The 18,716-nt window shown below is 38.6% G+C and overlaps 1 protein-coding gene across 1 annotated transcript; it reads left to right on the plus strand.

The window, feature by feature from the left end:
* Window positions 1-967: 967 nt before the first annotated feature.
* Window positions 968-1,915, plus strand: LOC100971901 (olfactory receptor 2T29). Its single transcript, XM_008968261.3, has one exon. The coding sequence runs from the start codon at window positions 968-970 to the stop codon at window positions 1,913-1,915; it is 948 nt and encodes a 315-aa protein (XP_008966509.3).
* Window positions 1,916-18,716: the final 16,801 nt, after the last annotated feature.

Here is an 18,716-nt window from a genome sequence, read left to right on the forward strand (position 1 = left end):
AGTCAACTTCTTAAATGTATGAATAGGTACTGAATCTGGAGAATGGAAGTAATATATCTTATATAATAATAGTAGCAACAATCTCTTAGGTAGGTTGTGCAGAATAGTTAGCTTAAAGAGTTAACATCTACACTAAGAGTATATGTGTTTATTCATCGGAAACTGAACTATTCTAAGCACTTTCATTACATTTCCTCATTTTACTCTCACCACACCTGAGCTCAAACATGATTTTTATCCTTTTTGATGTAGATTGGAGAAAGGAATGGCAGATAGATAGAGAAAAAGGTGGACCCATAGCTCGAGTCTACTGTGTGTGGGCTCCTTACTTCACGTCTCTCGATGTCTAAAGGGTCAGCTGTGTGTGAGGACCCTTCCCTGCTCATGAGAATGTGAGGCTCGCTCCACGCAATCACAGAGCCTCACAGCATGGCCTGATCCTATGCGAGGAGGAGGTTCAAACATCTGGTATAATTTTTTTTCCAAGTTACGCTTTAGTTACTTGCTAAATCTTTCTTATATCACATATACCTCTGAGTATTTTGAAGATGCCTATTGTTTCTTAAACCAGCGATGTTGATTCAATTCAGCTGTCTATGACAAAAACTCTACAATAAGGAGTTTGCTTTATCTTTCTTTCACTGAGTCACTGTTTGTGTTAGCAGAGGAGGGTGCTTCTGCAAATTTTCAGTACTTGTTGATAAATGACGTTATCATCAGGAAAGTTTATGAATTTGAACCGTGACAACCTTACTATCAGTTACCAATTCTTTTGGCCTATAGTTGTGAATTCTTAGTTTGTTTTGTGAATTTGTTATACGTCATTTATATACTCAAATCCCCAGACCCACGGGACTTAGGTTAGCACAATGAGCACACACAAATGTGAGTACTCACTAAACACTCATTACAAAGGGACGCGTTACACTGACTCCAAAACTCTCCTTGGTGGCCTAGGTGAAACCTCATGGCCAACATCACCGGGATGGCCAACCACACTGGAAGGTTGGATTTCATCCTCATGGGACTCTTCAGACAATCCAAACATCCAGCTCTACTTAGTGTGGTCATCTTTGTGGTTTTCCTGATGGCGTTGTCTGAAAATGCTTTCCTGATCCTTCTGATACACTCTGACACCCACCTCCACACCCCCATGTACTTTTTCATCAGTCAATTGTCTCTCATGGACATGGTGTACATTTCTGTCACTGTGCCCAAGATGCTCCTGGACCAGGTCATGGGTGTGAATAAGATCTCAGCCCCTGAGTGTGGGATGCAGATGTTCCTCTATCTGACACTAGTAGGTTCGGAATTTTTCCTTCTAGCTGCCATGGCCTATGACCGCTACGTGGCCATCTGCCATCCTCTCCGTTACCCTGTCCTCATGAACCATAGGGTCTGTCTTTTCCTGGCATCGGGCTGCTGGTTCCTGGGCTCAGTGGATGGCTTCATGCTCACTCCCATCACCATGAGCTTCCCCTTCTGCAGATCCTGGGAGATTCATCATTTCTTCTGTGAAGTCCCTGCTGTAACGATCCTGTCCTGCTCAGACACCTCACTCTATAAGACCCTCATGTACTTGTGCTGTGTCCTCATGCTCCTCATCCCTGTGACGATCATTTCAAGCTCCTATTTACTCATCCTCCTCACCATACACAGGATGAACTCAGCAGAGGGCCGGAAAAAGGCCTTTGCCACCTGTTCCTCCCACCTGACTGTGGTCATCCTCTTCTATGGGGCTGCCATCTACACCTACATGCTCCCCAGCTCCTACCACACCCCTGAGAAGGACATGATGGTATCTGTCTTCTATACCATCCTCACTCCAGTGCTGAACCCTTTAATCTATAGTCTTAGGAATAAGGATGTCATGGGGGCTCTGAAGAAAATGTTAACTGTGAGATTCGTCCTTTAGGAAATTATAAAGTAGGAAATTTGGATATAAAGATTTAGTTTCCTTTTCTCTGCCCATCAGATACTTAGGATTTTATCCCTGTTATTCCTTAGACTCTCATACAGTGATGTCTCATCTCATATTCATCTCATTTTGAGGAATTCTTTCACTGTGTGGAAACTCTATTTTACAGTCCTTGTCCACCCAAAATTCTTATACAATTGTGTCATACTAATGTAACATTTTTGGAAGTTAATAACTGCTCTCTAATTTTGTGAAAAAATATTCCTAACCTTAGGAAATAATAGAGACAAAAAGGTCATGAGGTGTTCAAATGATGAGAGCAAAAGAGGGAGGTAGATAGAGAGGGGCAATGAAACAAACTGAGTACAATGTTGCTGCCACAGGTGAGTATGGGCAAAGGGTATATAGGTATTAATTGTACTATTCTCTTTTAATGATACTTTTTTGTGAAGTTGAAATCATTTACAAATAATTAAATACCAGGCTTTTCTCCCTTTTTGAAAATGTTCTCCTTTCTGCTTGGTGGCAGTGTGACATCTTAGAAATCATGCTCATTTCATTATGTCTAATCATTACTGAGAAAATCTAGTCATCGCCCCTTCTTTATTGAGGGCTACCTTTTTCTGCATGGTCCAATTCTGATGGCGTCTAGTGGATTTACCTCTCTGAAATAATTAGTGCCATGTGGTGTATTGAGGATGTAGGACCACATAAGGGACTGCAGAAAAAATATGACACCTGAGTGGAAGGAGTTTTAAGGAAGGTTACCTGCCCAGGGTGATTCCTGAGCTGAGATTTCAAACGTGTAACTTAAACAAGCAGAGGGATGACATCATTCAATCCTTCATTTATTCAACAAACATTTTGTGCTATATTGTAATATTAAAAATAGCTGAATAAGATTAAATTCGGAATAGCACATGGCTACTTTTCCCAAGGAATTTGAAAAATACATGTAGTTGTTTATGCAAACAAATGTAACAAAATAAATTGTTTTGATACTCACGTATGAAGGATACAGCTCATAAGGACACACTAATTCTATCTGTGACATCTGAGTTCAAACAAGGAGCTTAGAGGAGACTCTGGGCCTCAGTGCTGAATGGTGACGAAAAGTTACCCTCAGATGAGTGTGTGATAGTGGAGCCAGGGGAACTTGCTCAGAGACACGCTGCAAGAGAAAAGGCACAGCATGAGCAAAGACAAGGCTGACTAAGCAAGAGAGATCAATGCCCAGTAGACCCTTCTTTCTTATTTCATCTTAGGCTTATTTCTTGTCATTGTGTGGCCCAGGGTTTTACAAACAATAGTGAAATCAGATTTGTATTTTAGAAATGTTATTTGTGTGGTAAGCAGTTGGAGATGTGCAAGACCAAAAACATAGAGACCAGGCAAATGAGAATGGTGACCTAAATGATATTGATCTAAGTGGAGTCAACCATGCCTTTACCCCAGAATAGGCTGATTAGGAGGACATTTGAGGTGGGGCCTGCTGAACCTGTTACATAAAAGCACAAATGTGGTAACTGCATGCCTATAATTTCCTAATTGGCTATGTCCAACTTGTGAATAATCGGGTGGTTTCAAAAGTCCAGATTTCTCTTTTCTCTCATCACACCCAATGATTTTATGACTCTAACATAAAGATTCTGTAGTGTTTTGGAAAAAAACATGAGATAACTAGTTTTTAATATTTTTTCTGAACTCAGACAATATAAAATGCATACTCTAACTTTGTATGAATTAAAAAGCATGTGTCAACTCTCAGTTTGCTGGATTATAATTAGACATATTTGATGGTTATCTTTAAAACATCTTTGTAACAGGAAATAAAATATAGCAAAATTTCATGAAAAATGATTTTTGTATAGTTTTATTGTGCTCTAAGTTGTTAGCCACCTAAAATAACCTGTTATAATATTTTTGGTAAGTCTCATGGTAACTACAAAGCAAAAACCTATAGTAGATATACAAAATTTTTAAAAAAGAATCAACACATACCACTAGAAAAAACATCACTTATCCATAAAAGAAGATAGTAAGAATGGAAGAAAACAATGAACCTCTATAAAACAACTGGAATACAATTAACAAAATTGTAGTATTAAGTCCCTATGTATCGAAAATTATCTTGAATGTGAATGTATTAAATTATCCAATCAAGAGACATCTGGTGGCAGAATGAATTAAAAATGCCACCTACAACAGGTTACTTTAACCTGCAAGGACATATGCAGACAAAGTGAAGTGGTTGAAAAGGATATCCCATGCAAGTCGTAACCAGAAAAGAGCAGGAGTGGCTATGCTTATATCAGATAAAATAGACTTAAGTCCAGAACTGTAGAAAGAAACAAAGAAGATCAAATATAATAATTTTAAAAAATTCAACCAAAAGTGTATAATAATTGTGACTATATATGCACTAAACATTAGAGCACCTAAATATATAAAGTACCTATTAATAGATCTAAGGGGAGAGATAGCAACAAAATAATACTAAGAAACTTTAACACCCCACTTTCAGCAATGGAAAGATTATCCAGACAGGAAGTCAACAATGAAATAACAGCTTGAAATTGCACTCTAGGGCAATGGACCTAAAAAGCATATGCAAAACATTTTATTCAGTAGCTGGAGAATACACATTATACTCGATTGCACATGAAACATTTTCTAGGTTAGATCACATGTTTGACTGTAGAAAAGACTTAAGATCAAAATATCAAGCATCTTTTCTGACCACAGCAGTTTAAGCTGTAAATGAATGAAAGAATTCTCTGATAGTTTACAAATAAATGGTGATTAAACTATATGCTCCTAAACAATAGGTGGGTCAATGAAAAATTAAAAGGGAAAATAAAAAGTTGCTTGAGACAAATGAAAATGGAAAACTCAACATAGCAAAACCTACAGGACACGGCAAAAGCAGTTCAAAGAGGAAGTTTATAGCAATGAAGGGCTACATCAGTAAAGACCTCAAATAAGAAAAGGTGTAATACTGTACCTCAATTAACTAGAAAAAAAGAATAAACCCAAAATTAGTAGATAATAATGATCAGAGAAGAAACAAAATAAATGATAAAAACAATGCGAAACATCAGATAAGAGTTGTGTTGTGAAAAAACAAAATTAACTAGACTAAGAGAAGTTTCAAGTAAATTAGAAATTTTAAAAGGAAACATTACAACTGATGCTACAGAAATACAAAAGATTATGAAAGTATAATGAATAATTGCATGCCAAAAATTAGATAAACTGGAAGATATAAATTCATTGATATGTAAAACCTATCAAGATTGAATTATAAATAGTAAATATAACCAAACCAATAATAATGAATAATGCAATGAAGTAGTAATAAAAGTCTCCCGCCAAAAAGATAAAAAGCAGCCCAGGACAATATGCAAAATTCTATTAAAAATTTAAAGAACTAATACCAATTCTCCTCAAACACTTCCAAAAAATCGAAGTGGGAATACTTCCAAATTCATTTTACAAGGCTAGAGTTACCCTAATATCAAAGCCAGAGAAGGACACAGGAACAAAAAAGGAACCGCAGGTCAATATCCTTTGGGAACATGAATCTAAAATTCCTCAAAAAATGCTAGCAAACTGAATTTAAAAGCACATTTCAAAAAGAATTCACCATGATGAAATGGGATTCATCCCAGGGATGCAAGGATGCTTCAACAGAGGCAAATTAATAAACATCACATAGCACATTAACAGAATGATACAATTGTATGATTATTTAAGTAGATGAAGAAAAGCATTTGACAAAATTCCAAAACGCTCAACAAATTAGGTATACAAGAAATGTATCTCAACATAATAAAGGCCATATATGATAAACCTACAGTTGACATAATACTTAACGATGAAAGGTGGAAAGCTTTTTCTCTAAGATCCAGCAAAAGACCAGAACGGTCACTCTTGCCACTTTTATGTAACATAGTACTGGAAGTCCCAGATAAAACAATTAGGGGAGAAAAATAAATAAAAATGTAAATAGGAAAGGAAGAAGTGACATGGTTTCTGTTTGCTAATAAAGTAATATTACATATAGAAAACCTAAAGACTTCAACAAAAACTATTCCCTAATTCAGGAAAGTTTCAGTATATAAAATCAATGTACACAAATTACCGTTTCTATACTCTAACAGCAAACTGTATTTTTAAAGTCAAGAAAGACTCAGAGGAGTTGCAGCAACAAGATAGATGAATAGAAGATCCTCCGGCATCATTCATCCACACCCACAAAAGTACAACTAGAGACTATTCAAAAACAAGAATAACATCCTGAATTCCCATGAATTCAGGAGAGAAAGAAGCTGTGTCTGGTCTTAGAGCAATTAGGTAAAAGAAAGAAACAAAAGCCTCCAAATTAGAAAGAAGGAAGTCAAATTTTCCCTGTTTACAGATGACATGGTCATATATAAAAAATCCTAAAGACACCAGCAAAAACTGTTAGAATTGATAAATGAATTCAGTAAATTTGCAAGATACAAAATCAACATACAAAATAAGTAGTATTTATATATGCCTATGTATTTATATATGCCAGTGTACAGTCTGAAAGAGAAGTCAATCCCATTTACAAAACTAAATATAAAATAATTAGGAATAAATTTAGCCAAAGAAGTGAAAGATCTCTACAAGAAAAACTGTAGAATTCTAATGAAAGAAATTGAAGAGATCGCAAACAAATGGAAAGATTCCCCATGTTCATAGATTAGAAGAACTGATATCTTTAAAATGTCCATCTACCAAAAGAGAGCTACAGAATTCAAGCAATCACTATCCAAATACAAAAGACATTCTTCCCAGAAATAGAATAAAACAATCCTAAAGTTCATATGGAAGCAAAAAAGACTCCAAATATCCAAAGTAATTCTGAGAAAAATGAATGGATCTGTAGGCATCATACTACCTGATATACTACAAAGCTATTAAACATTGAAACAGGATGGTACTGGCATTAAAACAAAAAAGTTCAGAGCTTGAAAACAAAGCAATTGAATTAACCCAATCAGTGGGGAACGGTGGCTCACGGCTGTAATCCCAACACTTTGGGAGGACATGGCAGGCAGATCACTTGAGGTCAGGAGTTCCACACCAGCCTGGCCAACATGGTGAAACCCTGTCTCTACTAAAAATACAAAAATTAATGGCGTGGAGGTGCGCATCTGTAGTCCCAGCTACTCGGGAGGCTGAGGCAGGAGAATCGCTTGAACCAGGGAGGTGGAGGTTGCAATGAGATCGTTCCACTGCACTCCAGCCTGGACGACAGTGAGACTCAGTCTTAAAGGCTTTTTTTTTGTTTTTTGTTTTTTGTTTTAACTGTTTCCTTGTACTTCGGGTTTTTGTAGATTAGCGACTTGCCTTCATTCCTAAGTACCATCTGAGTAATTAATAATATGGTTATAAAGAATATTAAATGTCAGACTTAATTCTTTTCGAGCTTCCCTCAGCAACTTAAAGTTAAAATTTTTCATTTCTTCTATAATCTTGCGGGTTTGAAATGGGTATTCTCCCACTTGAACATAGGCAAAATCTAATTTCTCATCTCTACCATATGGAATCTTGTTTAGTAATTATTTCTGAATTTACCCTGATGCCATGCATCATTGGATTGTTATAAATACATCTAAAGAAGTACACACATTTTTGCATTTTTCTCAGCATGTTGTTGATTTCCAGAAGTTGTGATTGTGTTTTATTTATTTTATTTCTCTGGAGATTTTTCCATCCATGTCTTGTGACATTTTTAAAATTTTCTTTAAGTTGGTATTCACCTTTCTCAGGTGCTTCTTTGAACAGTTTAATAACTGACCTTATGAATCCCTTCTCTGGCAATTCAGGGATTTCTCCTTGGTTTGAATCCATTGCTGGTGAGCTAGTGTGATCTTTTGGGGGTGTCAGAAAACCTTGTTTTGTCATATTTTCAGAATGGTTTTTCTGGGTCTTTCTCATTTGGGTAGACTATGTGAGAGGGAAGTTCTGGGGCTAAAGGGCTGCTGTTGAGATTCTTTTGTCCCATGGGGTGCTCCGTTGATGTGCTCTACCCCTTCTTCTAGGGATGGGGCTTCCTGAGAACCAAAGTGCAGAGATTGTTATTTCTCTTCCGCATCTAACCATGCAGCAAAGCTATTGTGCTCTGGGCTGGTACTGGAGAGTGTCTGCAAAGAGCCTTATGGTGTTATCTGTCTTCCAGTCTCTCAGCCATGGATACCAGCACATGCTGTGGTGGAGGGAGCAGGGGAGTGAAGTGGACTCTGTGAGGGTCCTTGGCTGTATTTTTGATAAGTGTGCTGGTTGGTCTCCAGCCAGCAGTTGATTCTTTCAAGAGTGCATCAGCTGCAGTGGTGTAGGGAAGATACGAGCTTGCCTTAGGGTTACCTGGATAAGTATCCAGATTTCTCAGGCAATGGGCCGGATCTCAGAGCTCCCATGAGATTATGTCCTTTGTCTTTGGCTCCCAGGGTGGGTAGAGAAAGGCCAGGAGGTGGGGGCAGAGTTAGGCGTGTCTGAGCTCAGACTGTCCTTGGGCAGGGCTTGCTGTATGGCTGCTGTGCGGAATTGGGGTGTCTGAGCTGAGATTCTCATTGATCAGGGCTTGCTGTGGCTGCTGTGTGGATTTGGAGTGTGGTCCTCAGACTGATGGAGTTATGTTTCCAGGGGGATTATGACTGCCTCTGCTGTGTCATGCAGGTCACCAGGGAAGTGGGGGAAACCGGCAGTTACAGGCTTCACCCAGCTCCCACACAGCCCAAAAAGCTGGTCTCACTCCCACCTTGCACCCCCAGTAGCACTGAGTTTATTTCCAGGCAGCTGGTGAGCAGGGCTGAAAACTTGCCCCAGGCTACAAGCCCTTTATGAAGAAAGCAAGCAGGGCTTTTAGGTTTCATGCCTCTCTGTCTGCCTCAGCTTCTGAGCTTGTATCTGCACTCCCAGTTTGCCCCCTCCCCTAGGTTCTGTCCAGGAAGCTTCACATTAGTCAAGATTATCACAAAATTGATCTGAAAGCTTCCTTCTCCTTGTAGGCTTTCCCCAATTCCACTGGCAGCCCTCCCAAAGGACCCCTGCAAGACAAAGTCAGAAATGGCTTCCCACAGGGCTCTTCTTGTTGCTTCCTCTACTCGTATATTTTGCTCAGCTCTCTAAATCCATCTCAGCTCCACGTAAGATTAAATCCTTTTCCCACCATGTGGACCTTCAGGTTCCCCAGTGAGGATGTGTGTTTGGGGGTGGAGCATCCCCTTTTTACACTTTCACACATTTTGGCACTCAGTTTTTGGCACGGAGCCTACAGTGGCCGCCGCCTCCTTCAAAGGGTCTTTGGATTCTCTTGGCTTTCCTGGTATGTCCTATGGTAGTTCTTGGAGCAAAAGTTCACAGTGTGAATCTCCACATGCTACTCTGTCCATCCAAGTGGGAGCTGCAAGTTAGTCCTGCCTCCTATCTGCCATCTTCCTCTTCTGGAGTCCACAAGAGGGATTATAAACAAACTACTTTGTTGGGACTAATAATCTGGTCCTGGCTTAGTGTGAAGTGAAGCTCACTCCAGGCCACTTCTCTCAAGCTGTGTTAATTTGTACCCTTCAGCAGTTTATGAGAGACTCATTTCCACAGACCCCGAAATCTACAACTAGGGTATTTCATATATCTAATCTGAGCAGGGACATTGGTTCTACATGGAGACAGTGCAGAGATGAGCTGTGCTGGAGGCCTCACCTGTAGGTAGGGTCTAGACTGGGAGACAGGCATTGGCCCACAGAAAGTAAAGGACACAAAGTGATGTCCTTCTCCACTCACTTCAGCTTTTCTTCGACACTATTTCAGATGCTTCCTTCCTGGCTTAGCTCTTCATTCAAGGTGAGATATGGGAACAGGATTGTGGAGGCAGGTGACCCCAGGTGTGGAGACTAAGGGGAGGTGTACATGGCAAGAGAGAAGCCAGAATATGGGGATAAGAAAGGAACAAGCTGTCTGTGGTAGTCATCCATGATTGAGATGATGTGTGGACCCTGAGTCAGACTACCTGGTTCAAATGCAGGCTCTCTGCTTTTTACCCATTTGATCTTGGCCTCTGGCTCTCTACTTCTTATCCATTTCATCTTGGACTTGTGGCCTCTCATACCTCATCTTCCTTACAGTCCTCCATATGAAATCCCCCTAAAGTAGGAACAAAGCTTTGGCCAACTGCTCCTCCCATCTTTCCGTGGTCTTTACTTAGGAACTGTGTGTTTAATATACGTGACACAGGGTTTCTCCCACATCCCTGAGTAGAAACAAGCTGTGTCTGTATTTTGCACTGTACTCACCCCCATGCTAAACCCCCTCATCTACATCCTGAGAAACAAGGATGTGGTGGGGCTCTTCAGAAAGTTCTGGGAACACATCAAGTCTCTAAACAGAACGCATAAATATCAATGTGGAAAACAATGGTAGAGGGCCAAGATGCAAAGACTTCAGGAGCATCTCATTTTCCAGCATGAGCAATGTTGTTCCATCGTATGAGACAACCATTTGGTTCAATTTAATTTGAAATATTAATTTGCTCATAAAAAGCTTAAGGGCTGGGTGCGGCGGCTCATGCCTGTAATCCCAGCACTTTGAGAGGCCTAGGCTGGTGGATCATTTGAGGTCAGGAGTTTGAAACCAGCCTGGCCAACATGGTGAAGCCCTTTCTCTCCTAAAGATACAAAACTTAGCCAGGCATGGTGGTAAGTACCTGTAAACCCAGCTACTTGGGAGGCTGATGTGGGAGAATCATTTTAGCCCGGGAGGTGGAGGTTGCAGTGACTAGAGATCACACCACTGCACTCCAGCCTGGGACACAGAGCAAACTCTGTCTCAAAAATAAATAAATACATAAATAATGAAAAGCTTAAGAACTTTTTATTAAGTAGTTTCTAACCATTGTTTCAAAATGGCTGAACCCAACTGTGTTTCTCCTTGAAGCTAGATGATAAGCATAGACAAAGTTCCAGTCTTCTCTCTTTATACCTGCTTTAGCCATTTCTCAGTGTCCTTTGAAGCTCAACTCTGTCCAGGTATTGCTAATCTCCACTGCTGTAAGTATCAGCTTCCTAGGAAAGACAAAAGTATGGTTTCTCAGGGGCAATACTAACACAATAGATTTTCTTTTCTCTTCATTGCTCTGGAAATCTCAACATGTTGGATCTATTCTCTTTTCCTGTCTTGGGTGGAAACTTCTGGTAATTCTCAGATAACCAATAACTCAGCTCATTTATAATACAAGAAGACTTTCTCTTCTGTAATAAATACAGCCAGCCTTGAGTAACAGTACGTAATCTGTGGGTGAGTAAGGAATAATAGGCTTCTCTCTTGACTTTGTGAGCTCATCCCATTCTCACTAGCTCTAGATGCTTACTCTTCCTTGAGTCAGTGCAGGTGGAACTCAGGGGATAGAGTGGAAGTAAGGGGCTAGAAAAGCCTTACCTACCTGCCACCAATACAGAGAAGCTTCCCTCCAATTTTTGATGGTTTGATTATAATATGTCTTAGGGGTAGTTTTGTTTGGATTGAATCTGATTGGTTACTTTTTACCTCACTGTACCTGGTTATTTACATCTTTTTCCAGGTTTGAAAAGTTTTCTTCTATTTCTTTATATAAGCTTTCTACTCCTTTACATTTCATCTCCCTTATCTCCAATAACTCAAAAATTTGCTGTTTTGTTGTTATCCCATAAATCTCATAAGTTTCCTTTATTATTTTTCATTCTTTCCTCTTCTCTATTTTCATATAACCTGTATCTGAATTCACAGATTCATTGGCTTGATCCATTCTGCTGTTGATGGTCTCAACTGCAGTTTACATTTTGTTCATTATATTTTGCAGCTTTAGAATTTGTTTGATTTTTAAGTTATTCCAATATTTGCTAAGGTTATCATTGTGGTCATATTGTTTTCGTCATTTGTTTGAATAGTTTCTGTGTATTTTCTTGAAGTTTGCTGAGCTTCCCTAAGACTGTTATTTCAAATTCTTTGTCAGGTAGTTTATGCGTCTCCATTTGTTTGCTTGGTGATGTATGCTTTCTTGATTTTTCTTGCGTCTGCAGTCATGCATCTAATATAATAGGTACTTATTCCAGTCTTTGCAGATTTGTTTTATCCTGAAACATTCTTCAATAGTAAGCCTGTCTAGAGATTCTGAGCAGGTTGTCTGGTGTGGTCCCTAAGCTCTAGTTTGCTGTGGTGGGGGCAGCACTAGGTGGTGCCCTAAGCCTGGGACTGCCACGACTGGTGCAGTGCAGTGCTGTAATCCCATGGCCACTGGAACTGGTGTGGGTCCCAGATGATATCCTGTGGCCACTGGGGCTGGTGCAGCACTGATGCATGTCTGAAGCCCATGTTCACTGAGGCCTGCCTGCCAGTGGATACTTTCCAGAGCTTAAGGCCACTCTGGGTGGGTGGCAGTGATGATGACTGCAAATTAATTCTGCTTTGCATGGGCTGCAGATTTCTGCCTAGTGTTGGTGTAGATCTGGAGGCTTAGTCTTTGTGGACTGGCCTGGAGTCAGTGGTTGTGGGGGCTGCCTGGTTTTCAGTTTTTCTGTAGTGGGCCTAGTGTTGGGCACCAAGACCAAGTCCCACACTTACTTCCCTTTTTATTCCCCAGGTGTTTGGTATCTCTCCCTGCACTGTGCTGTCTGAGGTTGGGGATAAGAAATGCAGGTAATGAAAACTCTCCTTCCTGCCCTCTTCAATGTTTCTTATCTTATTATTTTATAACAAGAAGAAAATAGTATAACCAGGTACAATGATCTCTCACATGGCTTTACTAGCTTTTGTGAAGGTATGTTGTGTAAGAATAGTTATTAAAATTGATGTTTCTATGGGGATACAATTGTTAATGAGTTCTGTTCTGCCAGCTTTCCCACTCTCCTCTCTTTTTACTCTTTTGATTGAGACCTTTGAAGCACAAAAATTTTGACGTTAGATGAGGTCCAATTATTTATTTTCTTATTGCTCGTGCTTTCGGTATCATGCTAAAAAAAATGCTAAACTTAAGGTCTTGAATATTTAACCTTATCTTTTCTCATATTTTTGTAATTTTACTTATGTTTAGGTCCCTGATCAATTGAGTTTAAGTATGATTTGTAATCCCACTTCATTCTTTTGCTTGTGGATATCTTCTTGTCTGAGCACAACTTGTTAAAGTGAGTATTATTTTCCCATTGAATGGACGTGGCACACTTGTCAGATGATTATTGACCATAGACACATGCGTGTATTTCTCATTAGATTCTCAATTGTCTTCTATTTATGCATATATCCTTATTCTATTATCAGGCTTCTAAAATTAGTGTATCTTTTTGGCAAATTTTGTACTCAGGAAGTGTAAATCCTCCAACTTTGTTTTTCTATTCATGGTTGTTTTGGCTTTTTGGAGTCTCTCATAATTTCATATGATCTTTAGTGTTTTCTACTCTTGCAAAAAAAAAAAAAGGCATGGAATTTTTATAGGCATTGTGTTGAACCTGTGGATATATTTTGGTTGTATTATCTTAACCACAAGTCTCCCAATCCATTAACATGCGATGTTGTTTCATCAGTTTATGTTTTATTTGCTATTAGCAGTGCTTTGTAATTTTCAGTGTGTTAGTTGTTTAACACTACTTTAAGTTTCTTCTTGAGTAAGTGTTGGTAGTTTCTGTGTTTCCAGGATTTGGTTTTCATCTCACTGAAGGTATCTAGTTAGTATTCAATTATTTGTAATATTCTCTTATAATTGCTTGTATTTCTGAAAGGCAGTTGTTATGTACCCGTGTTATATTCATATTTATGTATTCATGATGTAAGACTTCTCTCTTTCTCTCTTTGGTAAGTTTACCTAAAGTTTTGTATATTTTGTTGATCTTTTGAAAGCTCGAAATAGTCAAATTGTTTTTTCTATTCTGCATTTTATTAATCTCTATTCCAATATTTTTTTTCCTTCTGTTTGCTTTGTATTGAGTCTGCTCTTCTTTTTCTAGTTCCTTAAGGTGTAAAAATATATTATTGTTTTTAGATGTTTCTTCTTTTTTTGAGGAAAGGCAATCTAGCTAAAATTTTCCTTCTGAGAATTGCTTTAGCTGCATCCTATATGTTTTGTTATGTTTTAAGTCATCTGAATATATTTTCTAACTTCATTTACAATTTCTTTTTTGACCCACCGGTGCTTCACAGTGTGGTGTTTAATCCCCACATATGTGTAACTTTTGTAGTTCTCCCTCTATTTCAGATTTCCAGTTTTATTTCATTGATTGGAAAAGATACTTTGAATTAAATCTTTTAAAATTTAGTCTCATTTGTTTTGTGGCAATTTATCCTGGAGAATGTGTTATTAGTACTTGAGAATCATCTATATTCTGCTATTTCAGTATTCTCCACATATATATTAGGTCATTTGGTTTATAGTGCTGTTCTAGTCACTTACTACTATATTAACATTCTGTCTAAGTGCACTATGCATTATTGAAAATGGACATTTAAGTATTGAACTCTAAGTATAGAACTGTTTATTTCTTCCTTTAATTCTGTCCACCTTGGCTTCATATATTTTGGGTCTCTGTTACATTCATTTATGTTTACAATTTTTATATCTAAAGATCTATATTACATTCTCCAAGGAAGATACACAAATGATCCCAAACAGTATACGATTTTTTTTTTATTATACTTTAAGTTTTAGGGTACATGTGCACATTGTGCAGGTTAGTTACATATGTATACATGTGCCATGCTGGTGCGCTGCACCCACTAACTCGTCATCTAGCATTAGGTATATCTCCCAATGCTATCCCTCCCCCCTCCCCCCTCCCCACCACAGTCCCCAGAGTATGATGTTCCCCTTCCTGTGTCCATGTGATCTCATTGTTCAATTCCCACCTATGAGTGAGAATATGCGGTGTTTGGTTTTTTGTTCTTGCGATAGTTTACTGAGAATGATGGTTTCCAATTTCATCCATGTCCCTACAAAGGATATGAACTCATCATTTTTTATGGCTGCATAGTATTCCATGGTGTATATGTGCCACATTTTCTTAATCCAGTCTATCATTGTTGGACATTTGGGTTGGTTCCAAGTCTTTGCTATTGTGAATAATGCCGCAATAAACATACGTGTGCATGTGTCTTTATAGCAGCATGATTTATAGTCATTTGGGTATATACCCAGTAATGGGATGGCTGGGTCAAATGGTATTTCTAGTTCTAGATCCCTGAGGAATCGCCACACTGACTTCCACAATGGTTGAACTAGTTTACAGTCCCACCAACAGTGTAAAAGTGTTCCTATTTCTCCACATCCTCTCCAGCACCTGTTGTTTCCTGACTTTTTAATGATTGCCATTCTAACTGGTGTGAGATGATATCTCATAGTGGTTTTGATTTGCATTTCTCTGATGGCCAGTGATGATGAGCATTTTTTCATGTGTTTTTTGGCTGCATAAATGTCTTCTTTTGAGAAGTGCCTGTTCATGTCCTTCGCCCACTTTTTGATGGGGTTGTTTGTTTTTTTCTTGTAAATTTGTTTGAGTTCACTGTAGATTCTGGATATTAGCCCTTTGTCAGATGAGTAGGTTGCGAAAATTTTCTCCCATGTTGTAGGTTGCCTATTCACTCTGATGGTAGTTTCTTTTGCTGTGCAGAAGCTCTTTAGTTTAATTAGATCCCATTTGTCAATTTTGGCTTTTGTTGCCATTGCTTTTGGTGTTTTGGACATGAAGTCCTTGCCCATGCCTATGTCCTGAATGGTAATGCCTAGGTTTTCTTCTAGGGTTTTTATGGTTTTAGGTCTAACATTTAAATCTTTAATCCATCTTGAATTGATTTTTGTATAAGGTGTAAGGAAGGGATCCAGTTTCAGCTTTCTACATATGGCTAGCCAGTTTTCCCAGCACCATTTATTAAATAGGGAATCCTTTCCCCATTGCTTGTTTTTCTCAGGTTTGTCAAAGATCAGATAGTTGTAGGTAAGCGGCGTTATTTCTGAGGGCTCTGTTCTGTTCCATTGATCTATATTTCTGTTTTGGTACCAGTACCATGCTGTTTTGGTTACTGTAGCCTTGTAGTATAGTTTGAAGTCAGGTAGTGTGATGCCTCCAGCTTTGTTCTTTTGGCTTAGGATTGACTTGGCGATGCGGGCTCTCTTTTGGTTCCATATGAACTTTGAAGTAGTTTTTTCCAATTCTGTGAAGAAAGTCATTGGTAGCTTGATGGGGATGGCATTGAATCTATAAATTACCTTGGGCAGTATGGCCATTTTCACGATATTGATTCTTCCTACCCATGAGCATGGAATGTTCTTCCATTTGTTTGTATCCTCTTTTATTTCATTGAGCAGTGGTTTGTAGTTCTCCTTGAAGAGGTCCTTCACATCCCTTGTAAGTTGGATTCCTAGGTATTTTATTCTCTTTGAAGCAATTGTGAATGGGAGTTCACTCATGATTTGGCTCTCTGTTTGTCTGTTGTTGGTGTATAAGAATGCTTGTGATTTTTGTACGTTGATTTTGTATCCTGAGACTTTGCTGAAGTTGCTTATCAGCTTAAGGAGATTTTGGGCTGAGACAATGGGGTTTTCTAGATATACAATCATGTCATCTGCAAACAGGGACAATTTGACTTCCTCTTTTCCTAATTGAATACCCTTTATTTCCTTGCCCTGCCTAATTGCCCTGGCCAGAACTTCCAACACTATGTTGAATAGGAGTGGTGAGAGAGGGCATCCCTGTCTTGTGCCAGTTTTCAAAGGGAATGCTTCCAGTTTTTGCCCATTCAGTATGATATTGGCTGTGGGTTTGTCATAGATAGCTCTTATTATTTTGAGATATGTCCCATCAATACCTAATTTATTGAGAGTTTTTAGCATGAAGGGTTGTTGAATTTTGTCAAAGGCCTTTTCTGCATCTATTGAGATAATCATGTGGTTTTTATCTTTGGCTCTGTTTATATGCTGGATTACATTTATTGATTTGCATATATTGAACAAGCCTTGCATCCCAGAGATGAAGCCCACTTGATCATGGTGGATAAGCTTTTTGATGTGCTGCTGGATTTGTTTTGCCGGTATTTTATTGAGGATTTTTGCATCAATGTTCATCAAGGATATTGGTCTAAAATTCTCTTTTTTGGTTGTGTCTCTGCTCGGCTTTGGTATCAGAATGATGCTGGCCTCATAAAATGAGTTAGGGAGGATTCCCTCTTTTTCTATTGATTGGAATAGTTTCAGAAGGAATGGTACCAGTTCCTCCTTGTACCTCTGGTAGAATTCGGCTGTGAATCCATCTGGTCCTGGACTCTTTTTTGTTGGTAAGCTATTGATTATTGCCACAATTTCAGATCCTGTTATTGGTCTATTCAGAGATTCAACTTCTTCCTGGTTTAGTCTTGGGAGGGTGTATGTGTCGAGGAATGTATCCATTTCTTCTAGATTTTCTAGTTTATTTGCATAGAGGTGTTTGTAGTATTCTCTGATGGTAGTTTGTATTGCTGTGGGATTGGTGGTGATATCCCCTTTATCATTTTTTATTGCTTCTATTTGATTCTTCTCTCTTTTTTTCTTTATTAGTCTTGCTAGTGGTCTATTTTGTTGATCCTTTCAAAAAACCAGCTCCTGGATTCATTAATTTTTTGAAGGGTTTTTTGTGTCTCTATTTCCTTCAGTTCTGCTCTGATTTTAGTTATTTCTTGCCTTCTGCTAGCTTTTGAATGTGTTTGCTCTTGCTTCTCTAGTTCTTCTAATTGTGATGTTAGGGTGTCAATTTTGAATCTTTCCTGCTTTCTCTTGTGGGCATTTAGTGCTATAAATTTCCCTCTACACACTGCTTTGAATGCGTCCCAGAGATTCTGGTATGTTGTGTCTTTGTTCTCGTTGGTTTCAAAGAACATCTTTATTTCTGCCTTCATTTCGTTATATACCCAGTAGTCATTCAGGAGCAGGTTGTTCAGTTTCCATGTAGTTGTGTGGTTTTGAGTGAGATTCTTAATCCTTAGTTCTAGTTTGATTGCACTGTGGTCTGAGAGATAGTTTGTTATAATTTCTGTGCTTTTACATTTGCTGAGGAGAACTTTACTTCCTAGTATATGGTCAATTTTGGAATAGGTGTAGTGTGGTGCTGAAAAAAATGTATATTCTGTTGATTTGGGGTGGAGAGTTCTGTAGATGTCTATTAGGTCTGCTTGGTGCAGAGCTGAGTTCAATTCCTGGGTATCCTTGTTGACTTTCTGTCTCGTTGATCTGTCTAATGTTGACAATGGGGTGTTAAAGTCTCCCATTATTAATGTGTGGGAGTCTAAGTCTCTTTGTAGGTCACTCAGGACTTGCTTTATGAATCTGGGTGCTCCTGTATTGGGTGCATATATATTTAGGATAGTTAGTTCTTCTTGTTGAATTGATCCCTTTACCATTATGTAATGGCCTTCTTTGTCTCTTTTGATCTTTGTTGGTTTAAAGTCTGTTTTATCAGAGACTAGGATTGCAACCCCTGCCTTTTTTTGTTTTCCATTTGCTTGGTAGATCTTCCTCCATCCTTTTATTTTGAGCCTATGTGTGTCTCTGTACATGAGATGGGTTTCCTGAATACAGCATACTGATGGGTCTTGACTCTTTATCCAATTTGCCAGTCTGTGTCTTTTAATTGGAACATTTAGTCCATTTATATTTAAAGTTAATATTTTTATGTGTGAATTTGATCCTGTCATTATGGTGTCAGCTGGTTATTTTGCTCATTAGTTGATGCAGTTTCTTCCTAGTCTCGATGGTCTTTACATTTTGGCATGATTTTGCAGC

The sequence above is a fragment of the Pan paniscus genome, chromosome 1, assembly GCF_029289425.2.
Source record: "Pan paniscus chromosome 1, NHGRI_mPanPan1-v2.0_pri, whole genome shotgun sequence".
Lineage (NCBI taxonomy): Eukaryota > Metazoa > Chordata > Mammalia > Primates > Hominidae > Pan > Pan paniscus.

Excerpts from the sequence above, each read along its gene's own strand:
- LOC100971901 (XM_008968261.3), top strand. The coding sequence starts at position 968 with ATGGCCAACATCACCGGGATGGCCAACCACACTGGAAGGTTGGATTTC.